This window comes from Heptranchias perlo, chromosome 10 (genome assembly GCF_035084215.1).
Source record: "Heptranchias perlo isolate sHepPer1 chromosome 10, sHepPer1.hap1, whole genome shotgun sequence".
Classification (NCBI taxonomy): domain Eukaryota; kingdom Metazoa; phylum Chordata; class Chondrichthyes; order Hexanchiformes; family Hexanchidae; genus Heptranchias; species Heptranchias perlo.
This window is the reverse complement of record NC_090334.1, coordinates 70,668,017-70,694,002: the sequence shown is the minus strand read 5'-3', so window position 1 is coordinate 70,694,002 and position 25,986 is coordinate 70,668,017. Positions and strand designations below refer to the sequence as shown.

The 25,986-nt window shown below is 44.5% G+C and overlaps 1 protein-coding gene across 1 annotated transcript; it reads right to left on the bottom strand.

Annotated features, from left to right (window-relative positions):
* Nucleotides 1-749: 749 nt before the first annotated feature.
* prox2 (prospero homeobox 2) lies at nucleotides 750-24,777 on the bottom strand. The gene is made up of 4 exons (XM_067991053.1): nucleotides 23,119-24,777; nucleotides 16,878-16,979; nucleotides 6,413-6,607; nucleotides 750-935 (listed from the first exon to the last, which is right to left on the bottom strand). Exons 1-4 carry the CDS (start codon nucleotides 24,775-24,777, stop codon nucleotides 750-752), a joined length of 2,142 nt encoding a protein of 713 aa, XP_067847154.1.
* Between the last annotated feature and the right edge of the window lie 1,209 nt (nucleotides 24,778-25,986).

Below are 25,986 nucleotides of genomic sequence, written 5' to 3'. Positions count from 1 at the left end.
GGTCCTGTGGGCCCACTGTGCCTGTGCCTCAGTGTTTGGTGGGCAGGCAGCCTGCTTCCACACTTCTGAAGCTCCCTCTTTGGCTGTTGATGACATCCCCATCTGACCTTCTCTCCCCCTCAGCGAGAAGGCACCAAGTCCTCCATCCCCCTGCTCAACGGGGCTCCGGTTAGAAACCCAGTGGAATGGGGATTGAATCGATGTCCTCCCATTCCGCGTCAGTGCTTGAGTAGACAGCCCCATCCATCAGGAGGATGCCCTTTTCTTTAAAATCAAAACTTGCCAAAGGTCATTTTTTAAACGCAGTGGAGACTGTGGCGGGCTCATATTGATGATGACTTTCCTCATTGAGTCCACTGAATCATTTATAGACAGGAACTCTCATCCTGTATAACACAGAGAAATTTTTATTGATGTGATCTGCTACGTGTAAAGGGGGAGGTGGAGCAGGGGGTGAGAGGTAATGAAGCCCACTTTTGTACCTTTGAACATAAGAGTAGGAGTAGGCCAGTCAGCCCCTCGAGCCTACTCCGCCATTCAATTAGATCCTGGCTGATCTGCACCTCACACTCCATTTAACCGCCTTAGCTCCATTTCCCTTGATACACTTACCTAACAAAAATCTGGCGATCACAGTGTTGAAAGCTCCAACTGTCTGCCGGCATCCACAGGATCAGGATGTGCTGCACCGCAGATTGTTTTCCCTCCCCCCCTCCCTCAGCGCCCGAGTGTGGCGCAGACTAACACTTCTAGTCATACAGGAAGTCTTGCAGACTCCCCTGGGAATTAAACACCTCAGGGACCACGCTGTCCAGTTTGCAGATCACCTTGTAAATGTTTTTTTTCCAGGAAGGGTCCGAGTCTTTCCCGGAATAGACTGCGTTAAAAAACTCTCGGAGTGTCAATTCCGCTACTTCCAAAAACTTCTTGGGAATCTGAGGAAAGAAAAAAAATAGCAAATGCAGGCGCGGTGATTCAGACAGTTGCGGAAACTAACAAAACAACAGTCACTTTCCTGCCGGTGAATGGTCATTTTAAAATGTATCTTCAGCCCCTTCCCTTTATTAGATCATTTCTTTATCTCCCTCTAGAAATGATGATAGAAATGTGTCTTTTTTTAAAAGCAGGATTTGGTTTTCATAACTCACTCTCCTTCCCATCTCTTGGTCTGTCCTTGCTGAGAGTGGGTGCAGCTGAGATGGGTGAGATACTTGCTCCCAAGTTACTGCCAACAGCCCTCTATAGCCAGCCACTGGACTGGAGGCACACAACAGCAGCCTCTGGGATGAACCTTCTCTCTCTCTCTCTCTCTCTGTAGGGGGTGCATGTGGACGGAGGGTGACAGGGTCATTTGTGTACGACGCAAATTGGTATTCTAGCACCACACCATGGTTCCAGTGTTCTCTTTCAACAAGCCCACCTGTGCAGCATGCATCCCAGCATCAGATAAAATTCAAAAATTGCAAGTGCTGGAAATTTGAAACAAAACAAGTAAATGCTGGAAATGCATAACTGGTCAGTCAACATCTGAAAGAGAAAGACAGGATATTGTTTCTGGTACGGCCCTCGACTCCAACTGTTCTGATGATTAAACGTTAACCCCTCTGAGACATTGATCTATCTGCTTCACATTTCCAGAAGTTTCCCCTTTTAAAAAAATTCCGTTTAGGTTTTGTCTGTAGATTACACGCATGCTGGAGATACATGTACTGAATCTCTGCTGCATTCCACCGGCCAACCACCACCACCCCCCCCCACCCTGCCTCCAATGTCTTCTCCTGTAGAGATTCCAACACATGTAATGGGCCGTCAGCTGTAAAAGTTATTCTCTCTGCTTTTTACACAGCAGTGCCTGGGAATGGAATGTCTTAGCGCTGAGGTAAAGCAAACATTCCTAATCTCTGCCTGCAAACTTCCCACCGTAAGAATGCACAGAATCATTTCTCAGCATCCCGCGCCAATACTGGTTTCAGCCCCACTCAGGCGTGTGGATTAGTTAATCCCGGGTTGTTTTAGTGTGCTCGCGTGGCTTCCGATTCCCACACTTCGATTGATGAGTGCATCACAGCGAGTTATCTGGAACAGACCTAACATCAGGGAGAAGGACATCAAACGTGGCTCTTGTGATAGATGATCAGGAGGAGAGTGGGGGGAGGGGAGATCCTCTGATATTGGAGGGCTGATGTGAGGGCTAAATCTGGTGTTTGGCAGCCAGTGAACACTCTCCACACCTGTTGGAAACCACTTCAAAGTTCCCTGACTAAAGGAGTGGCAAGGAGAGGCAGCATATTTGAGTACTGATATGTCGTGCCGCATTGTGGCGTGGCACGGGTTTAATCTCCACGCCACAGATCCGAATTCCAATGCCATTCCTCTGAAAGGGCTCCCTTGTTCACACCTCCCCACTGAGGGGGGGGAGGGGGAAAAAACCTAGGGAAAGTCACTACCAGACTGTTGCTGTACGTCTGTCGGGCCCGACTAAAGAGCACCAATAAGCACTCATCCCCGTGAGCAAGTGACCAGCCCTTTCTTGGCTGGAGGGCTGAAGATGGAAAAACAGAGGAATGTCACACCCTGAGAAAGAGAATGAAATATATTATTAAACAGAGAGAGAAAAAAATATTGCTCATCGTGGTACATTTTTATTTAAAACGTGTAATTTTATTAAAATACTTGGCCTCCCTAATTCGATTTCAGATCAATCTCTCCAATGTATCAGGAAAGGCTGAAAGAGTGAACAGGCTGGAGCTCTTTTCTCTAGAAAAGAGAAGGCTATGGGGTGATTTAATAGAGGTCTTCAAGATTATGAAAGGGTTTCATAAGGTAGACATAGAGAAGATGTTTCCACTTAAGGGGAGTCCAAAGCAAGAGGTCATAAATATAAGATAGTCACCAATATGGAATTTAGGAGAAACATCTTTACCCAAAGAGTGGGAAGGATGTGGAACTCGCTACCACAAGGAATAGTTGAGGCAAATAGCATTGATGCATTTAAGGGGAAGCTAGATAAGCACATGAGGGAGAAAGGAATGGAAGGATATGCTGATAGGTTTAGATGACGAGGGGTGGGAGGAGGTTTATGTGGAGCATAAACGCCGGCATAGACTAGTTGAGCCGAACGGCCTGTTTCTGCGCTGTAGACTCTACGTAATTCTATGTAATGAACGTTTTCCAGTAGATGCAGGAGAATCGCTGAGCCTGCCTGCTAGAAAGTTGGTATGTCATATGGCTTGTCGGGTGATAACCGGATTGGGGATGGCTGCGAGCAGTCACTATCTAGGCTCACACAAGAGAAACTGGCCACTCAGTGAGGTACCAAGATCTGCCAGCTCCTGTGGAACCGTAGCACAGCTTGAGGCAATACCTCCAGGAGAGAGTTGGAGATGTATATTTTTAATTGTTAGATTGTTTATGGTACAATTAGTAAAGGAAGAAGATTTCCTACTTATAACGACACCGTAAACCTGGAGGACATAGATAAGTAAGCAGGATCGGCAGATAGGTGGCAGATGTAGTTCAATGTTGGAGAAATCAGAATTGATACACTTTGGAAGTAAGAACAGGGAGATGAACTATACCTTAAATGGAGCAGAAGAGCAGAGGGAATTTGGTGTGCAGATACACAAGTCAATGAAGGTAGAAGCACAAGTAGATAAGGCCAGATAAAAGGCAAATGGAATCCTTGGTTTTGTATCTAGAGACATAGGCCCTGATATTTACGGGGGTGGTGGGGGGGGCAGTGGGCGAGCGCGGTAGTGCGGGGGAAACCCAGAAATCCCGGGGAGTGCAGAGAGCACGGCAATCGGGGGAGGGGAGAAGGCAAAGATCAGGGTTTGGAGGGGGAGGAGTCGGCCGAACGTGGTAGCGAGGAGAGGCTGCGATCAGTAGTAGGTTTTCTTGCGAGGGGCCGGGGAGTGCACTCCTGCTCCTTCTGGCTAACAAGCAGTGCTACAAAAAGCATTTACCTCCCGTCTCCATTTTGCTGCCTTGGAAAACCTAGCCAGCCAGCGTTAAATTTAAATCAGGCTCCCAAATGCCTCTCGAGTGGGACACAGACACACCTCGCAAACCCCCCACCAAGGTAAAAACAGTAACAGGGTTGGGGGCGCGTTTCGTGATTTTAAACTTTTAACCCTCACCCCCCCACCCCCACCCTCTCCTGCTCGTTGTGGTGAGGGAGGAGGGGGGTGGGAGTTAGTATCAACCCCATAATGTAGAAATTGTACAAGATCTTAGTTAAGTTGCAGTGGGGAGTATCATGTACAATTTTGGGCACCCCATTATAGTTTGGTATGACAATAACAATGAAAAAGGTGCAGCACAGACGCACTAGGATGTCACCGGGGATGAGAGGCTACAGTGATGGGGAGTCCTGAGAAGTTAGGGCTGAGAAGATTAAGAGGTGATCTGATAAAGATCTTCAAGAGTATGAAAGGTTACGATAAGGTAAATGGTGTTAGGTTGTTTCCACTGGCTGATGAGATGGTAACAAATTTAATGTTAAGATAGATAGTTAATTTTAGATCAGATGGTTGCTTGAAAAAGAAGACATATAGGGAGTGAGCAGGAGAGTGGGATTACTCTCAGAGAAAAACACCAGTACAGAGTTAATGGGCCAAATGGCCTGCTTCTTTGCTGAGACATCCTACGATTCTGTGTGATAAATTTCATCAAGGGAAATTGTTCATAGATGAAGAGTTTAAAAACTAAAGACATCGTTTAAAAATTAAGAAACTTGGAGTAAATCAGGAATTCAGACAGAGCCATTTAATATAAAGGGTAATGTTGAATGAGTTCCCAGGGAAGGTTATCAAAGCAAATTGTACAAACAGGTTCCAGAGACAACCAGATGTATTTCCAGATAGAGGGGGTGAAGTGAGAAGGTGGACAGATAGGGTTGAAATCAACCAAATAGGAGGCAAATTACCGTCTCCTGTTTCTAACAATCCATATGTGCTCATATCTTAAATAACTAAATCTGAATGACCTCTGCTGTCCCAGTCTGGCTGTTATTTTCTTGTTTTATCAGTTCTCTAAACAGCAACCCTTCCCCCCACTCCACCGCTATGATCCAAAATCACCCTCCTAATTCTCACACTGCATCCTGTGCCACCTCTTAAAATAAGGTCACCTAATAAAGAGCAGCTTTGTGCTGGTCACTCATGAGTATAGGACTAAGACTATCCAAAGCCATTCTTGTATGACTTGTTAATGCCAATGGCTTCTGTCTTTTTAAGTGAAGTGAATGCTCGATTATCAGGCTGTTGCGTTATTAGAATCGATGACCATTTCTCAATGTTCTGTTGTTGGAAGGGAGATTCCATATTTTGACTCTTCTGCCGTTTCCCTTACTTGGGTCTGTCAATGACAGGCACCATCCCTGACTGAGAGACCGTATCAGCAACCTACTATCAGGCCTGTATAGAAGCTGACTCTTCCTCTGATTTTCCTTGCCTGTAGGGAAGAACATGGCCACCGACTTGGCATCACCACACAGCAATTCAGCATATAAGAGACATCACAGGAGTCAGCCCATTGGACTGCCACTCTGTGCCACTCTAGATTAGTGACTCCAGCACACTGCACCACCCACCCAGCCCAATTTTATGAGAAATCTTGCATAAGACACTCATTTCCTGTCCACAGACCTTACTTCCTGTTGTCACGATTTTTGGTCATGCTTTTTGGTCAACAATTACCATTATAAATTGCTATGTCAACATTTACCATTATAAATTCCTATGTCAACATTTACCATTCAATTCTGTTATGTTAACTGTTGTGACGTAGTTGCAGGCTCTGGCCATTAGGCGGATCCCTGCAAAGAGTTTCTGAAGTCTCTCTCCTAACTCTGCCCCACCTTGCATAATAAGTAAAACAATCTGATCCCGGACAATCTGTGACCGGAGACCCCGGTGGATTTTGTGGGGCCAGCATACATCTGTACTTTGGGGGTCAAGGTTGCTCCCCCTTCCTGGACCCCCCACCATCCAGGTGAGGCATGTGAGTTGTATTGTAATATATAGCAAATTTAAAGCACAGAAACAGGCCATTCGGCCCAACTGGTCCACGCCAGTGTTTACGCTTCACATGAGCTTCCTCCCATTTTACTTGGTCTCACCCTATCAGCATAACCTTCTATTCCTTTCTCCCTCATTTACTTATCTAACTTCCCCTTAAATGCATCTATGCTATTCACCTCAACTACTCCATATATATGTAAATGTTACATGTAGTCCCTGTTGCACCATCCTTCCTCCGCTGGTCACTGGGTCTCCAAATTGATTGTGTGGGTAAACGCACTGTGTGATGGGGAAATCAAGCCAGTAGAGTGGGGGCAATTTTCTAGTAAATACAAATATACATGGGAGTCTTCAGAGTTCTGAAAGGAAAGTGGATGTAAAAGGCTGACCTGAAAATCATTGGCTTTGTTGTAGTGCATATTGAGGGCACGGTAAAGGTCAGAGTCTCTGGTGACTTTTAGATCATTGGCGTCGGTCGTGCCATCAACTACAGCCTGGCGGGCAAACTTCTCCATCTGGATATAATAAAACTCCCGGAAGTTGCTGAACCATTTGATAAGCTGAGATGTGATGCATCTGTTAAACTGGTGTTGAAACAGATAAAAGGGGAGCTTGGTTATTAGGCTCGGGTCTGCCTCTGTGTCGCACGATACATTCTTTTTTAAAAAAAATGTTATTGAAGTTATTAAAAGTATACAAATGAAGATTAAACATCTGACCAACTTTCCTGAATTATACAAATAGGTAAATATCTCATGTATACTCAATAATATATTACCCATCTGTGATATATTTAAAGCCTTGTGTATATATTGTTACACCTACTTCCTGTAACTTTGTTGATAACACCCTATTGTTACAAAACAGCATATTTGTATATTGATATATCATATTTTGATATATGTGTAGAAGTTACATGTAGTCCCTGTTTTACCATTCCCCGTCCATATGTTACCGGGTTTCCATAATTGTTGTGTGGGTAAATGCACTGTGTGAGGGGGAATTGAGCCAATAGACCAGCACGGTCCCTGACTCTGAGCTGAGCTAGTTGAGCAGCTTTGGTTTGCAGTCTAAACTCCACAAGGGACTGGGTTAAGACCATCACAAATTAATTTTGTGTAGTACCTTTAGAACCATCAGAGAGGGGAGACTTGGGGCAATTTTATATCGATATTGTGCCATCAGTGCCAGGCACCCAGTACCCTCGCCTCCACAGGCACACTATAATATAAAGGAGGAAACAGCCATGCCTCCAAAATGTCTGGCACCAAACTTCTCCTGGGACCCAAGAGCAGCCACTGGAGGCGTGGAAAGCACAGGTCTGTTTCCCATTGGCCCTCTTATGGGCTTAACAGGGACCAGTGGCACAGGTATAGGTACAAGGGGGGAGAGCAGTGCTGAGAGGTCGCAAGGCTCTGCGTCAGAGCCACTTTCCTGGTGCCCGAGTATCGATATGAAATCCCTATTCGTCGCATCAGTTTGGGATTACAAATTGATGCAGACTGCAATTATAGCCTCAAGTATCTCTGCGCTCACGAAAACTTGTCTACTTTGAGTAAACCAATGGTCGATTGGATTCCCTTGGGTTCAGCGTCTCCGGTATTCCTGTCCGCAGACTCCACATTCTCTACGATCGGAGTTTATCTTTACTGCCTGATATCTATTTATATGATAGTGTGACTCGGGGGTCGGAAGAATGAAACCTCTCCTCGTGTATACTGGATACCGTAATCTCACAAGTGCCATCACGTCTGTCTCTCCTATCTTCCAGAAGATGGATTGATGAACACTCTACCAGAGGAGGTTAACTATAAACCAACAAGCTGGTTTATTTTTACACATAATATATGAACAAACAGAGTAAAATTTACAGTGAATTTCAATCTATTTCATAACGCTCTTCATAACATGAAAAATAACTAAGCACGCCACATTATCCCTCTTTTAATGGGCTTTTAAAAAAAATATTCATTCTCGGGATGTGGGCATCACTGGCAAGGCCTGCATTTATTGCCCATCCCTAGTTGCACTGAGAGGGTGGTGGTGGGCTGGCTTCTTGAACCGCTGCATCCCATGTGGTGAAGAGGTTTGAAACAGCTGAGTGGCTTGCTAGGCCACTTCAGAAGGCAGCCAAGAGTCAGCCACATCAGTGTGGGACTGGAGCCAAACATAAGCCAGGCTGGGTAAGGACACCAGGTTTCTTTCCCTAAAGGAGAAGGTAGTGTAGTCTTGTTTCTAGACTAGTAATCCAGAGAATGTAAATTCAAATCCCACCATGGCAGTTTGAGAATTTTAATTCAGTTTAAATAAAATCTAGAAATAAAAAGCTGGTATCAGTAAAAGAAAAGTGACCCTGACGGTGTCCGATTGTCCAACTGGTTCGTTAATATGGGATTATTAATATTATAATATCCTTCCTATAGGGAAGGAAATTTGGTGTGGTTACCCAGTCTGGCCTATAGGTGACTCCAATCCCACACCGACGTGGTTGACTCTTTAATGCCCCCTGAAGTGGCCTAGTAAGCCACTCAGTTGTATCAAACCACTACCAGCGGTTCAAGAAGGCGGCCCACCACCACCTTCTCAGCGCAACTAGGGACGGGCAATAAATGTTGGTCTTGCCAGCAATGCCCACATCCCGAGAATGAATTTCAATAAAGGTCATTACTGAACCAGTTGGGTTTTTACGTCAATTAATATTTTACGACAATCTGATAGCTTCATGGTCACTTTTACTGATACCAGCTTTTAATGGGCTAAATTCACCTTCCTGACTAGCAAATCTCAAACTAGTTAGCACTGAATTTATGGGAAGAGAGCTCTCTCCCGCTGTGTCTGTCTTGCATTCCAGATGTCTGCAGATAGGATAATAGGGATGTAGACTACAGATACAGCTTCAACTGCTTCCTCTTATCCAAATGTAAGGAATCTTACAACACCAGGTTATAGTCCAACAGTTTTATTTGAAAATCACAAGCTTTCGGAGGCTTTCTCCTTTGTCGGGTGAGTGTGACCCGACAAAGGAGAAAGCCTCCGAAAGCTTGTGATTTTCAAATAAAACTGTTGGACTATAACCTGGTGTTGTAAGATTCCTTACATTTGTACACCCCAGTCCATCACCGGCATCTCCACATCATCCTCTTATCCAGACAGGAAGCCAAAGACTTGACCTCTGACCCTCCCGCAGCTTTTCGTATCCGGAGATTGGCCAGTTGAGCTGGCAATCAAGCTGGGTGCCACCCTCCTAGATGTGGTCGCCCTGGCAACTACCCCTTTCTTCTCCCCCCACCCCACTTCAACATCACTGGGCTCTTACAGATGAAGCCATTCCAACACATTTGGTGTGAATGTTACTGGGATGCCTCAGAGAAACTCATTGTTTCAAACTGATGTGGTATGTGAGAGATATCATTGCTCCAGCTGCCTCTGGATCTAATTGACCTTCCCATAAACAGAGTGTATTGTGTGGATTTAATTCTTTGTGAGCTGAATTTACCTTAATAGCATCATCTTAATAGAAATGCAGGTATTGGTCATTATTAACGCTGCAGGAACAACTTATAACTTCAGGCCCTTTGCAAGATTTTAAAAAATAACACCTACAGCCGCAGGCACAAAATGACTCACTTGTAGCTCTTAACTGCTTCGTTTTGGAAATGTAAGTTGTGGGTACTGCGCCCCCTTCACCAGCACTGGCTGCTCATTTCAGACAGCAGCACAAATACCTTATGCCTACGGAGCCCACAGACCACGGAAGTGTGCGTGCTGTGGGCAGTGGGCTCCATAAGCACAAGGTATTTGTCCTGCTGTCTGAAATAAATCGCTAGTGGTTTGAGGACTTCAGAATCAAAAAGGACAACAACATTTTGTTTTTAGTTAATTCTCTGGATAGGATGAATTCTGGAACATTCTTTGCTTCTGTGTGCTTTCCCTGTTTTAGTTTTCTAATAGCAGCCCGCAGAAACTAATTTTGACAGGTGTTTTCTGAATGCAAAGGATTTTTTTTAAAGTCATAATTTCCTTCCATCCTCTCCCTGGAGACACTGACATGCTGGGGCACAGGCTCCTCTGGTCCCTTGCTCAAATGAAACATAGAAACACAGAAAATAGGAGCAAGAGTAGGCCATTCGACCCTTCGGACCTGCTCCGCCATTCAAAATGATCATGGCTGATCGTCTAACTCATTACCCTGTTCCCGCTTTTTTCTCATATCCCTTGATCCCTTCAGCATTAAGAAATATATCTATCTCCTTCTTGAATACATCTAATGACTTGGCCTTCACTGCCTTCTGTGGTAGAGAATTCCACAGGTTCACCACCCTCTGAGTGAAGAAATTTCTCCTCAGCTCGGTTCTAAATAGCATACCCCGTATCCTGAGACTGTGACCCCTGGTTCTGGACTCCCCAGCCATCGGGAACATCCTCCCTGCATCTAGTCTGTCTAGTCCTGTTAGAATTTTATATGTTTCGATGAGATCACCTCTCATTCTTCGAAACTCTAGTGAATATAGGCCTAGTCGACCCAATCTCTCCTCATACGTCAGTCCTGCCATCCCAGGAATCAGTCTGGTAAACCTTCATTGCACCCCCTCCATGGCAAGGACATCCTTCCTCAGATAAGGAGACCAAAACTGCACACAATACTCCAGATGTGGTCTCACCAAGGCCCTGAATAACTGCGGTAAGACATCCCTACTCCTGTACTCAAATCCTCTTGCAATGAAGGCAAACATACCATTCACCTTCCTAACTGCTTGCTGCACCTGAATGCTCACTTTCAGCGACTGGTGTACAAGGACACCCAGGTCTCGTTGCACCTCCCCTTTCCCCAATCTATCACCATTCAGATAATAATCTGCCTTTCTGTTTTTACAACCAAAGTGGATAACCTCACATTTATCCACGTTATACTGCATCTGTCATGTTCTTGCCCACTCACCCAACTTGTCTAAATCACATTGGAGCCTCTTTGCATCCTCCTCACAGCTCACATTCCACCCCAGCTTTGTGTCGTCTGCAAACTTGGAAATGTTACATTTAGTTCCCTCATCCAAATCATTGATATATATTGTGAATAGCTGGGGCCCAAGCACTGATCCATGCGGTACCCCACTAGTCACTGCCTGCCACCCAGGAAAAGACCTGTTTATTCCTACTCTCTGTTCCTGTCTGTCAACCAATTCTCAATCCATGCCAGTATATTCCCCCCAACCCATGTACTTTAATTTTGCACACTAACCTCTTGTGTGGGACCTTATCAAAACCTTCTGAAAATCCAAGTACACCACATCCACTAGTTCTCCCCTATCTAGTCTACTAGTTACCTCCTCAAAAAACTCCAGTAGATTTGTTAAGCTTGATTTCCCTTTCATAAACCCATGCTGACTTTGTCCAATCCTGTTAATGCCTTCCAAGTGTTCTGTTATCACATCTTTTATAATAGATTCTAGCATTTTCCCCACTACTGATGTTAGGCTAACTGGTCTGTAATTCCCTGTTTTTTCTCTCCCTCCTTTTTTAAATAGTGGGGTTACATTTGCCACCCTCCAATCCGTAGGAACTGTTCCAGAGTCTATAGAATTTTGGAAGATGATCACCAATGCATCCACTATTTCCAGGGCCACTTCTTTTAGTACTCTGGGATGTAGATTATCAGGCCCTGGGGATTTGTCAGCCTTTAACCCCATTAATTTCCCTAGCACTTTTTTTTAACTAATACTGGTTTCCTTCAGTTCCTCCCTCTCACTAGACCCTTGGTTCCCTAACATTTCTGGGGGGTTATTTGTGTCCTCCTTTGTGAAGACAGAACAAAGTATGTGTTTAACTGTTCTGCCATTTCTTTGTTCCCCATTATAATTTCCCCCATTTCTGACTGTAAGGGATTTATCTTCACTAATCTTTTTCTCTTGACATATTTATAGAAGCTTTTACAGTCAGTTTTTATGTTCCCTGCTAGTTTACTCTCATACTCTATTTTCTCCCTCTTAATCAATCTATTTGCTGAATTCTGAACTGCTCCCAATCCTCAGGCTTGCTGCTTTTTCTGACAATTTTATATGTCTCCTCTTTGGATCTCACACGATCCCTAATTTCTTTTGTAAGCCACAGTTGAGCCACCTTTCCGTTTTATTTTTGCGCCAGACAGGAATGAATAATTGTTGTAATTCCTGCACACGTTCTTTAAATATTTGCCTATCCACCGTCATCCCTTTTAGTAAAGTTCCCCAATCTATCATAGCCAACTCGCAACTCATACTTTCGTAATTTCCTTTATTTAGATTCAGGACCCTAGTTTCGGATTCAACTACTTTACTCTCCATCTTAATGAGGAATTCTATCATGTTATGGTCGCTCTTCCCTAAGGGACCCCGCACAACAAGATTGTTAATTAATCCTTTCTCATTGCACAATACCCAGTCTAGGATCGCTTGTTCTCTAGTTGGAAATGAGCAATCTTCGCATGTGACTCGAAACACTGATTGTGGGCTGGCTACTCAACTGTGGAGGGCACCACAGGCAAGCCCAATCCTGTTCTTACACGATAGCAATAACTTGTTGGAACTCTGGCTTTACCTCCTCCTTCCCTAACCCCAAAGGTACCCTGGCCAATTGTAGCATCCCTAATGGTGTCAGCCATGGCTCGGTGGGTAGCACTCTCGCCTCGGAGTCAGAAGGTTGTGGATTTAAGTCCCGCTCCAGAGACTGGAGTACAAATCTAGGCTGATACTCCAGTGCAGTACTGAGGGACAGCTGCACTGTCGGAGGTGCCGTCCTTCAGATGTGATGTTAAACCGAGGCCCCGTCTGCCCTTTCAGGTGGTCGTAAAAGATCTCATGGCCCCATTTTGAAGAAGAACAGGGGAGTTCTCCCCAGTTTCCTGGCCAACATTTATCCCTCAACCAACATCATTGAAACAGATTATCTGGTCATTATCACATTGCTGTTTGTGTGACTTTGCCGTGTGCAAATTGGCTGCTGCATTTTCTACATTACAACAGTGACTACACTTCACAAGTACTTCATTGGCTGTAAAGTGCTTTGGGACGTCCCGAGGTCGTGAAAGGCGTATAGAAATGCAAGTTCTTTCTTTCTAATGCTGCTTCGACTAACTCAGCACTAGGGAGTGAATCTATGAAGTTCCTGATCTTTTGTCCTCAGTGCCACAGCAGGTAGCATCTATACCAATCGAGGCAGAAGGCACGAGAAAGCTGTATTTTAACAGCTAAATGACAATGCAAAAAAGTTGTTGCAGAGTCAACCCAGTTTCTAGTGGTAGTAAGAAACGCTGGGAGTGCTGGAAATCTGAAATAAAAACAGAAAATGCTGGTTTGTCAGCATTTCCAGAAAGAAGACAAGTTCACGTCTCAAGTGGGGGTGGGTCTGAATTCTGAAGAAGGTACCGTACCACTGGAAACAGTAACTGGCCCTTTCTCTGTCGGGTGCTGATGGACCAGCTATGCATCTGCAGCATTTTCTGTGTTTTATTTTTGCAATTGCTGGCAAACACGTCCAAAACCGGGAATAAATAAGCACTAAATCGTGAGTTTCTTACATAAAAGCGCAATATTGAAAATGGCAATATCGCAAAGTATCTCAGCAGTAGAAGGTGCTCTTCTGAGGCTGGACTTGGTCATGTAGGGGTACAGTAGAAAAGCAGAGACTTATCACGGAAACATCTCATATCACAGAAACACGTTGAACTACTTCAGGTATAATTCAATGACCGTTGTTATGTAGGCAAACAAGGGTAGCCATTTTGCAGGCAGTAAGATCCACAAATGGCAATGAGGTAAGGGATATCTATTTTGGTGGTGAGAGTTAAGGGAGGAGTGTGCGAACTCCCTGCTCTTCTTTGATCTTTAACGTCCATCTGAACCACTGAAATTGGCAGCCATGGCCCTAGTTTAACATCTCATCTGAAGGATGGGTACAGGTGGGTTTACTTTGTATGAGAGGAGTGCTGTACCTGAGTGTTTGATGGGGCGTTATAAAAGGGAGCTTTACTCTGGACCTAAAGGTGCTTCACATCAAGCGAGTTCCATTGATTATCGACGAGCAGTTCTTCCCCCATCAACGAGCATTCATCAAAGTAAACAACCAGAACACCCTATAACCCTGCTGGCAGGGCTGACCCTCAATTCTCGGGTGTCTTGTATTCTGCCGTCAGAGCAATCGCCTCCTTTTATGGGCCGCTAATCCAGTTCAGCGAGTCAGCAAGCTTGCGTTGTGAAACCAAATACCTTCATAAGCGCAACACTGCTGACACATGGGGCTGACTCACCGTCAAACTGTAATCGATGCTTTTTAAAAAAAACAATGAAACCAAAAATCTCACACAGTTATCCTTACTGACAATTCGAGTTTTGTTTGGAAAATATAACAGTTCCATTTTCAGTGAATTTGGACACTCTGCACAGTCGTGAGAAGGATATTCCCAAAGAACTGACTCTAATGGGACTACAGGAGAATGGTGGGAAAAGAAAGCAAAAACTTGCATTTATTTAGCACCTTTCATGACCTCAGGATGTCCCTAGGTGCTTTACAGCCAATGAAGTACTTTTTTTTTTAAGTGTAGTCACTGTTGTAATGTAGGAAACGTGGCAGCCAATTTGCGCACAGCAAGGTCCCACAAACAGCGATGAGATAAATAACCAGACAAGCTATTTTAGAGATGTTGGCTGAGTGATAAATATTTGCCAGGGCACTGGGGAGAATCCCCTGCTTTTCTTCAAAATAGTGCAATGGGATCTTTTACATCCACCTGAGAGAGAAGACGGGGTCTCAGTTTAACATCCCATCTGAAAGATGGCACCTCCAAAAGTGCAGCACTCCCTCAGTACTGCACTGGAGTGTCAGCCTAGATTTTGTGCTCAAATCTTTGGAGTGGGATTTTAACCCGCAACCTTCTGACTCAGAGGAGAGAGTAAAAAGTAAAACTTGACGTTGTAAGGAAGTTCTAGTATCATTGCTCTTCTGGCACTGGAACTGTACCAAGCTACTAAAAGTGCCCTAATCTGTAGCAGACTGGAAGTGTTTGAATCTGACCCTGGGGCAAATATGGGCCAATAGGGGAGATTTTCAGCCCTCGTGCTCCTGGTACATGCCCTGTTATTCCCTTCCCACTTATATCACTCACCTTGATCAGTACAAAATTTCACCCAAGAAATAGCTTTAAAAGGGCAAAAATTAAAACTGAAACAGGTGGTGAGTGTGTTGGAGCAGTCCTGGGTGTCTTTGGCTGGTACTCCCCATACAGTGGGTCCCTGTGCTGTCGTGGGAGTGCACCAACCAGAGTCAGGACCGTTCTGCACAGAAATAAAGGGGAGAAAAAGAACATTAGAGGGAGAGTCTCCAGGAGCTGATCTTGTGCACCTTCTCTTGGCCATTTTAAGAGCACCACCAGCAGGGCCCCTGTAAACAGGTTGGTCGGCTGACCTCTCAAATGGGATTAAACAATAGTTGAGGAGTGCTAATACTGCCTTGCACTTCAGAGAAAACATCATATTCGTGGGTGAGTGAGCAGGTCTGTCTTTTTCCTGGGAGATACTCTCAGGAGATTAAGGGATGAATCTGTGCTTGGGTCACTGCTCACCCTCTGATTTGATTGTCTGTTCAGCTGTCAGCTCCTGTCGTCCTCTCAGCCGCAGACTGAGCTGTTTAAAACTTCAACCCTTTACCATTCAGCACAATTCCCAAAGGAAAATTTCAGATATCCAGTTTGATTTATCGTCCAGTCAGTAACTTTACAAAAACCTGGAACTGCTTTGGGATGTGGAACCAAGGCGGGTAAATGGAGTTAGGATACAGATTAGCCATGATCTAATTAAAATTGCGGAACAGGCTCGAGGGGCTGAATGGCCTATTCCTGTTCCTATGGTGAAAGCTCTGAACCGCTACGCTAAAGCAACATAGATATGCATTCCTAGAACAGCACCATCTGGTGTACAGACTTGCAATTACTTGTACCGTTACATGTAAATATAACGGGACAAGTAATTATTGTGAGAACTGGTGAGCCGCGCCTGAGACTGCAAAGACTCTTCTAAGTAAAGTGTTCTTATTTGAAAATATAGCTACTGAATTCTCCTTGATGATATAAATGAGCAGAGAGGTAAAACAGCCGTGACGGAATTGAGTCAGACACCCGGGATTAGTCTCTCATTGTTCTCGAAGATTCTCTCACGCTGAATTGCAGGAACGAGGAAGGGAAGCAAGCTCAGTACACGACCTGTCACTGACCTCGGAGGTCAGTGATGCAGGAAAACAGGGATCATAGTCACAATCAGAAGGTCAAAGGAAGATATTGACTGAGATTAAGATCAAACAGTTGATGCAGAGATCATTTTTTTTAAAAAACATTTCTAATATTTAGCGAAGAATTTCATGGTTGTTCGATATGATCCACAGCATTGCACATTCCCTGGATCTCTCGTACACCCTTCTCGCTAAGGATATACACCTCCTTTATCCAAGAACGTGGGGAAACCCTATGCCTGCACCCATTACTGTCGCTCTTTGCCAGCTGTCGGTGTGCTTCAATGGAGAATTCCCACTCAACTTTTCTTCCCGCCCTCCTCCAGCAGAGAGGTGTCTGGTTTTCACCCTGTTTCGCAGACCTCCATAGACCCATACATTGGTGCTCCAGTGCACTGCACCACTGCACTTGTTCTCTCTATCACACATTCGCCCACACATCCCCTCTCCGTGACACATCCCTTGTCTCTAACACTCAGTCCCTTCTGTCTAACAGTCACACAAGTCTCTAACACACAGCCTTTTCTCTGCAATATGCTGGATGCGCTCCTCAGTTGGTGTTAACTAGAGAGTTAAATTTGTTTAGGTCATTTTTCTTACCTTAACATCTGGGAAGTATGTTTTCAGGGTGTTTGAGCTGGGGTAACGGGTATAGAAGAACATCAGCTTGGCTTTCTTCAGGTGATTGGGTGTTAGTCCCTCCTGAAGGTGAAGACTGGTTAAGGAAAAACACACCAGGATGGTCAACTCTGCCACAAAACGTTCAATGACCCCTACCCACTGTAAGTCATTATATATCTCCTATTCTCTGCTACTAATTATCTCATTCCACCAGTTCCCGACGATAAAATACCTAAGGGGAGATTTTCCGCTTTGGTACTCTTGGCACGGACTGGGAGCGCCAAATGGAAACTCTCCCTTCATGTTATTCCAACTGCACTGTACACCACTGGAACCAAACCAGAGAAGAACATTTAGTAGTGCAACCATTTTGCCTCTTAAGCAAATTACGCACCAGATGAATTTTTAATGAATAATGTCAACACAATACATTAAAAAGGCCTGTGGGATATGATTTATATCCCACTCATCACTCACAATCAGGTCACCTTAGTGATGAGATGTAAAAAAAACTGCAAGGGTCTTCGTAACTTATCCATGTACCAGGATTGCAATCTGTAGGTCCTGGAACCCTGGCATTCTTTACAGGAAACTCAGTTCTCTTTGCAATTATATTTCTTACTTGCTGGTTTGTCCTGTTTAAATTTCATGGGTCTAGGAATTTGGAATGGGCTGTTCTTGCCTCATTGGTTAGATTTGTTAGTATCGGCAACTTGAGATGTACATATTGATGGGAACATCAATTTAAACTGAGCCCTGAGGCTCCGTGGTGTGCACCCAAGTGTCTCGTAAAGACAGAAAAAAATGGAACACTCCTGCTTTATACAGCAAGTTGAAAATTGAAATAGCAGAATCTCCTACAGTAGATGTGTTTCTGCTGGTGCTGTCACCCACGGTTCCTCCTATGCTCCCCTCTTGCTTGGACGGAGGTGGCTTGCGATCACCGAACTTTATTTTTACGCAGCAAGTTGTTATAATCTGAATGTATTGCCTGAAAGGGCGGTGGAAGCAGATTCAATAGTAACTTTCAAAAGGGAATTAGATAAATACTTGAAAGGGGAAAATTTTACAGGGCTATGGGATAAGAGTAGGGGAGTGGGACTGATCAGATAGCTCTTCAAAGAGCCGGCACAGGCACGATGGGCCGAATGACCGTCTTCTGGGCTGTATCATTCTATAACTAGTAGGCATCCTTGGCACAGATTAAAAGCAGTTTCTTTCCAAGCAGGTTTGTGGACGAGCAGGTGGGTTTTGCCAAGGTGCTCAGAGTTGAACTTAACAGGTAGTTTGTCTGGCGATCTCGACATTGCAGTTCACCCAGGTTTTGTATTCTCCCTCCCTCCCTCCCTCCCTTTTGTATGAAGACATATTTTTGCTCGTTTCTTTATTGCACTCATCAAATGCAAGAGGCAACAGTGGTAGTAAAACAGAAAACTGTCCGATTTCTTTACCTTCTACTGCACCCACAGTAGCCAGCCTTAGTCTCTCTGAGCGTCAGTGCGAAAACTGACGTTGGTACAATATTATGGGTCGCTTTGTGCTGTGGATTGGAGATTTATTTCACTTAGAATCCCTGCACAGAGCCAACAACATCAGGGAACTTCTTGGAGTGAGATTTATAACTGCAATGAGTGAGACAGGCTGCAAACCCTTTTAAGATGATGGCTGATTTTCTGAATGCGTGCTCCTAGTGTGAGCCTTGTCAGCTGGAATGGAAGCCAGAAAAATTGCAGGCGCATTCCCTATGGTTTTCCTTTAAAACGGACAGAAAATCACGGGATCTTTCCTGCATTTTCCTGATGCATGGTTCCGGTGAGCAGTGTTTGGAAAAATTGCCTAATGGGGCTGTGTTTATTTTTTTTAGGAGTAAGAAAGAACTTGCATTTATATAGCGCCTTTCACGACCTCAGAATGTCCAAAGCACTTTGTAGCCAATGAAGTACTTTTTGAAGTGCAGTCACTGTTGTAATGTAGGAAAAGTTACATTAAATTAGGGTCACATCTTAAAAACAAAACGAGTGACCCTCACTCCGAATGGGTCACTCCGCGGCAGGATTGCATCTACTGCCAGCACGGAGAGAACACTTTCATTCCTTCATGGTGGGCTAGATTCGCACAGAGCTCGATGGTGTAGGGGCCATGTGCTAAATTGCTGCCTTGCCCAAGGATGCTGCAGCCTTCTCAAACAATATTGTAAAACGTTATGATTAGTCCCAGGCCGTCTGGGCCAGGTTTGAGTCAGTAGGAAGGAGAGGGTGCAGTACAGGTGAGTATATAAACAGCAGACGAGGCCAGGTATTTAGGCACAAGCTGTTCGACATCACATCTGATCTGATGAGTTCACTTTTCTTGTTTCTGCAAAGTGGTACTGAAAATACTTGAGGGTTCACACCTTGGTGATGTCATAAGAGCATGATACCAATAAGCAGTTCATATTGCAAAACAGTGTAATAGTAAACTGGTAATAGAAGAATTCCAACCAAAGTTGATTGGAGCGCTCCTGCATCACAGCATACTGACAAACCAGAAGTACAAAATTTAATGCTCTGAGCTTATAAAAATGCTTGGGCTGTATGGTTCTCTCTCACCTCACACACACATGTACAGATATACACACTGCCTCTTGCCTATCCACTGTATTTTTTTTGTACGTAGCATCGGTCTCTATGTATCTTTGTATCTGTTTCTCCAGCTACCTCGCACTTTTCCCGTCTATCTCACTTTTCAATGACTGGGTCCAGCTGGGTGGGACTGCGTCGCTTGGTTCCATTCTTGTCTATCCAGTCGTAGTCAGAGAATCATCTGCAATGGCTTCTCTTCCCACTCCCACACAGTTAACTCTGGAGTCCCCCCAAGGATCTATCCTTGGCCCCCTCCTATTTCTCATCTACATGCTGCCCCTCGGCGACATCATCCGAAAGCACGACGTCAGAGTCCACGTGTACGCTGACGACATCTAGTCTACCTTACAACCACCTCCCTTGACCCCTCCACTGTCTCTCATTTGTCACATTGCTTGTCCGACATCCAGTACTGGATGAGCAAAAATTTCCTCCAACTTAAACTGTTGGGAAGACTAAAGCCATTGTCTTTGGTCCCCGCCGCATCCCTCTCACTGGCCACTGTCTGAGGCTGAACCAGACAGTTTGCAACCATGGTCTCCTATTTGACCCCGAGATGACCTTCCAACCATATATCCTCTCCATCAGCAAGACCGCCTACTTCCACCTCCATAACATCGCCTGTCTCCGCCTCTGCCTCAGCTCATCTGCTGCTGAAACCCTCATCCTTGCCTTTGTTACCTCCAGACTGGATTATTCCAATGGTCGCCTGGCCAGCCTCCCATCTTCCACCCTCCATAAACTGGAGCTCATCCAAAACTCTGGAGCCTGTATCCTAACTCACACCAAGTCCCATTCTCCCATCACCCCTGTGTTCGCTGACCTACATTGGCTCACGGTCCGGGAATGCCTCGATTTTAAAATTGTATCCTTGTTTTCAAATTCCTCCATGGCCTCATCCCTCCCTATCTCTGCAACTTCCTCCTGCCCTACAACCCTCCAAGATCTCTACGCTCCTCCAATTTGTGCCTCTTGCGCATCCCCGGTTTTAATCGCTCCACCATCGGCAGCCGTGCCTTCAGCTGCCTAGGCCATAAGCTCTGGAATTCCCTCCCTAAACCTCTCCGCCTCTCTCTCCTCCTTTAAGACACTCCTTTAAGCCTACCTCTTTAACCAAGCTTTTGGTCACCTGTCCAAATAACTCCTTACGTGGCTCGATGTCAAATTTTGTTTGATAATTGCTCCTGTGAAGTGCCTTGGGACGTTTTACTACGTTAAAGGTGCTATATAAATGCAAGTTGTTGTTGTCGTTGTTGAAGGGTTCCTGAATACATATTGGAATTTTGGAACTCACCTCAGTGCTTTTAAGGTAATTTTCACCAGGTACTCACGTGACCATTGCAGCCACACTCCCATGTACTTTGTTCGCTGGACACTCTGCTTTCAAAGAACCAACAGTTGACTAACTGCTCTCGCCTTAGCAGTGTATTTGAATAATGTAAGATGGCATAAGCCAGTTTGTGACTCTTATTGTGACGCTGCAGACCACGATTGAAATTAAATTATAATCTGAAAGACACACTTGCCCTTTAAATGAAGAGAAATGCATCCTTGTTTTTTTTATATCACTTTTCTATGATCAAGCATGTAAGAGGATGTTGGCAGCTGGAAAATAGTGGATATTGCCTGCATTAACATCATAAACTCTCTGGAACAATAGTGGGCCTGGAGCAGTGAGTGGTAATGAAAGGCTCTGAGCTACTCAGCCCTCCTTATGAGTATCGCTAAACCTTTTTTACAACATTATGCTCCACTCATTTATGGTTCCATAATCCATCTTAATTAAAAGAGGCCTATTTGCATATTAAGTAAACAAGAAAACAAAAAGGACTGTCCAATTTCATTTGAGAATATCATTCACTTAATGGGTTTCTGTTCTAAGTTGCTCTTCTTTCCCATCTCTTAATGTTTCATTGTTTTCGTTTTATGTTCCCACGGGGCGCTGCACGGGATTGTGCCCCAATTTCTGTGCCTTTGTCTTACCTGATTTTTATGGACCAACATAATCAGCTCTTGATTTCAATTTCATATAAGAATAGGGCTAAAATGTGACTGGACCGTACATTTGACAACCTGGCTGCCCACCTTACTCCAACTACTAAAGAACAGTTATTTCTGAGCCCTCTTAAACAAATTATTTTTCATCACTGTGACCCCTCTTGACATTGACTGTATATATTTAAAGGGCCATTGTCTGCATTGGCAAACCATGTGTTTTTTTTTAAAAAAACAGTTTAGGGTAGTAGAAAAGCCAAATGAGCAGTGCATTATTTTTGTCCTAATCTCATGTACCAGTAATGTGGCCAGGTGTTTTGATATGATCCACATCATTGGCTTTCCAAAATTTCCCCTCAGAACTGCCCCTTTAGGAATATGGCACCACCTTGTTGATACATCAGAGGAACGGGAAACTGTTGGGAGATTGGACTGGCATGAACTTTTCATCTTTCATCAAGGTCAAATTGCGTACCTCCAGCCCATGATTTTCTGTCCATTCATTTTAACGGATGGAGAGTCACAGGCCGGAAATGCTCAATTTCTTGCATTTGCCAGGAGCAGTGGAAGCAGAAAATCTCCCCTATAGTGCTGGAGTGAGGAGAGATCAATTCACACTCGCCACCCTCTGTGTGTTGAGCAGGTTGGTCCCAGGAACATCCAGGTGTTTCCTCACAGAGGAAGGATAGACACCGTGGGCTGCCTGTTCACATCTCTCTGGAGTCACGGCATTGGTGGCCGTGCCTTCAGCTGCCTAGGCCCCGAGCTCTGGAATTCCCTCCATAAACCTCTCCACCTCTCTCTCCTCCTTTAAGATGCTCCTTAAAACCTACCTCTTTGACCAAGACCTGTCCTAATATCTCCTTATTTGGCTTGGTGTCAATATTTGCTTGATAATGCTCCTGTGAAGCTTCTTGGGATGTTTTACTATGTTAAAGGTGCTATATAAATGCAAGTTGCTGTTGTTTTTGAGCCAGTTTCAGATCAGTGGCAGGGATTTGTGATTCAATACACGCAAAGCACTTTGTAAAGCTTCAATGCGATAAGATGCTATATAAAATAAAAACAGAAAATGCTAGAGAAGCTCAGCAAGTCAGGCAGCATCTGTGGAGAAAGAAACAGACTCACTGAGACAATGGCAAGACACTTAGCCTCATCAAGAGGATGGTGCTATATAAATGCTAGTATTATTATTTCATTATTTATGCAGCTCAGCTGGCTCCAGGAAGGGGTGGTTGGCCAGATCATGTCATCTGGTATCTAGAGCCTGAGCTTGAATTTACCCAACTGATGAGATGAAAGTCTTTTTCTCTCAGCTGTAAAGGTTTTAATTGAAGTGAATTTGAAGTAGCCTAATTCTGTTCCTGGTTGATTATGAGACAGTAGCACTTTAGAAACATGAGTACTGAACTGGCAGTATCATTCAGAGACCTCAAGGATGCGGGGGCAGTGGGGGAGGAATGGAAATGTCGTACAAGTGCAGAAGGAGGTGGTCTTCTGAGGTTGAAGTTTAGGTGCTTTGAGAGGGAGCTTTACTCTGTGTCTAATACATGTTGCATCTAACCATGGAACTGAAAAGTTTCTGCACTATTCTGCAAATTTACAAAGTAACACTTATAAAAGGATATGTTAACTGATGTGTATGGACTGACATCTGCCATGGAATGCAGCTCTCCACATTCAGACTTGATGTGAGAAAGACACAGATTCTCTGCTGGATTTTGATGAAAGCGTGGGCATAGCTGATGTGCCGTATGATGCGAGGTAACCTTTGACCTCAATTTGACTGTGTCCCATGACAGGTGTGTTGATTCAGAAGAAGCAGTGTCCTTCGCAGTGGCCGAGAGGCTATGTCCTATGTCACTGTGCGTGCCATACCTGAATAGAGGTTCAGGCAACTCACTTAGAGGCATCTGGGAGCCCAGAGCTAATGTTAAAGGTGCCTTGGTATGAGGCATTGGACAGGCTTGTTTAATAACTGGGCTAACAAGGCTAGGTTGGTTTTGGGATGATTTTCTCACCACCAGTGGTATTGCCTCTGTCTGATCCTGAATGTCGAAGGTACAAGCATTTTGAGAGTTGTCAAAATATCTGTGCATCATCATTGGATCTTGAGGGCACCGAAGCTCATGACTGGCCATCCTTAAGTTTGTGTTCTCATTATGTGTGACACTCTTGGGCCTAGAGGCTGGCAAACCTTGAAATGACCGAGAAGAGGTGCTTGAAGGTTTAACAGAGAACAACTGTACCGCTGAGTCTACAATGTGAGCCACTGCGTTGGTTAATTCATACTTAAGGGACTCTGCGAGATATCCACCCTCAACAAGAGAGAAAGAAAAATGATTATGATTGTTGAACTTTCTGTTCATATCTTGATGCTTGTTTGTGTCCTTTCCTGTTGTCAGTTCTTCCTCTTGGCTAAATGACTGAACATAGTCAATATAGAGACCTTGGTCCATGTCTGAAAGATCACCGTCACATCTTTCTGGAGTATTTTCTCCAATCTCTGCATTACAGTCAGTGCCACCCAAGTGGAAGCTGGAATCTGATGTGTCCTCTTGGTCTTCTTGTTCTGATTCACTGGCATCGTAAACCTGGAAAAACTTTTCCTGAAGTTCAAGGAGTTTTCCCTGCATGTCCTGCAGCTGCTGCTTCAATCTATGGCACTCCTCTCTCCTGCGCTTCTTCAGGGATGAAGCTAGTTTGGGAAGGTTCTTGGGATTCCCCTCCTGCTGTTGCTGTTGTTGTGGAAGTCTCTGCTTCCGTTTATTCTCTTTGTACTGGTCTCTCAAACTTCTATGTCGTTGGCTACTGTGCCTCTCAAGCTCATTGTTGGGGAGGATGGTGTTCGGAGAACTGCTCATCCCTCGGATGATGTTCTCTACTCTTGCCCTCTTAGCTTGCAAGTGCTCGTCAAACGATCGATCCCCTTCACTGTTGTTCATAGCGTGGTGCTGACTGAGAGGTGAGCCGAGGTCCAGAACACTTTCTTTGGAGCAGTTGCTGCTTCTGTCCTCCTGAGATGATTCTACGGTGGAACGGGGCAGATTCCTTGCTGAGAAGAAAAGCTCTTGATCTGTTGAATTATTTTTCTTGGTAGCTTTCTTCAGAAATTGCGAAATGATGGCCCTGCTGGAATAGGACGACACAGAGTCCTCAAAAAAATTTCTTTTCAGACGCATGTGAAGCCTATTTGATTTGTCTCCTTCTATGTAGCAGTTATTGGAACTGCTCATATCCTGTTCAGACATGTTGAGGTTCATTGCATAGGCTGAGGATTCAGTACCTTGCCTAGAGACAGAGTCACCAAAGGGGTTTGTGACTTTCGAGTCAAAGCTTCTTTGTTCAGATTTCAAGGAACGAAGTGATGAGCTACGGCACTCAGGCATTCCCATGGACTCAAAACACTATTGGCACATCCTTTCAAAAGCAGCAAGAGGAAGCAGGCTTGCGACCTGGGTAATAAAAGAGGAGAGAGATGTTACTTTTTCAGAGAATTTAGTTTGTGTTTACATTTATTAAGTTGGACTTTTTTTCTTCATTGGGAGGGATCAGAATGCACAGTGAGACAAATGCAGAGATACACACCCAGGAACCAATCACAAAACACCAAATTCAATGTTTACAGAGATCCCCTAGAAAGTCACAAACCAGTACTGCCAAAGGTGGGAAATCCCACGCCCCACTAACCAAGTCCTATCAGGTCAATGCCCTGCCCCCACCCCCCTCCGCTAACAGACAACAGGAATCCACCCTCTCCCATTCTGCCAACTGTAGCAACCCTGCTGCAGTATTGTCAAATTCCAGGATGTCCCCCTACCCCATTTCTTCCAAACCCCATGATCATTCGCCAGTGCTATCAAAGTCCAGGGTCTTCCCCTAGTGCTCCTAAAGCATAGGATTATCTCCATTTTGAACAGAGTGCAGGAGTGCCCCAAGTACAACTAAACCCCATTTGCCCCTCCCCAGTACTGTTATATAACGTCTACCTCCAATTCACACAACTTGCAAACCATCTTACTCGAAATATGGTAAGAGATAAAATAAATATATAGGTAAAAGAATATGATGCTTTCTTTACATGGCATAAACACCTCCATTGTTATAAAACATCAAATCCTCTGACTTACTGTGAATCACACCACAGGAGATCTACCATTCTATATTAAAAAGTCTTATGACTGCATGCAGCTTCTGTTAACTTTTCCTATTATAAATTTTTATGTCCACATTTATAATGGAAACTGCCTATGTAAAATTGCATCGGCCGTCTAAATTTCTCTATTCTCCTCTATGCTCACTCTAACCTACCTCACTCTGAACTTGCAGCACTCCGTTCTCTCAGGCCCAATCCTAATGTTGTAATTAAACCTGCTGCCAAGGGCGGTGCTGTTGTTGTTTGGTGAACGGACCTCTACCTTGCGGAGGCTGAACGCCAACTCTCCGACATCGCCTCCTACCACTGCCGAAAT

What these genes read in the sequence shown, in the direction of transcription:
- prox2 (XM_067991053.1), bottom strand. Translation starts at nt 24,777, where the DNA reads ATGAACCTCAACATGTCTGAACAGGATATGAGCAGTTCCAATAACTGC. An exon ending in CATACTTCCCAGATGTTAAG is followed by an intron (nt 6,608 to 16,877) that starts GTAAGAAAAATG and finishes TTTCAACACCAG; the next exon opens with TTTAACAGATGCATCACATC. An exon ending in ACAAAGCCAATGATTTTCAG is followed by an intron (nt 936 to 6,412) that starts GTCAGCCTTTTA and finishes TTCTTTCCTCAG; the next exon opens with ATTCCCAAGAAGTTTTTGGA.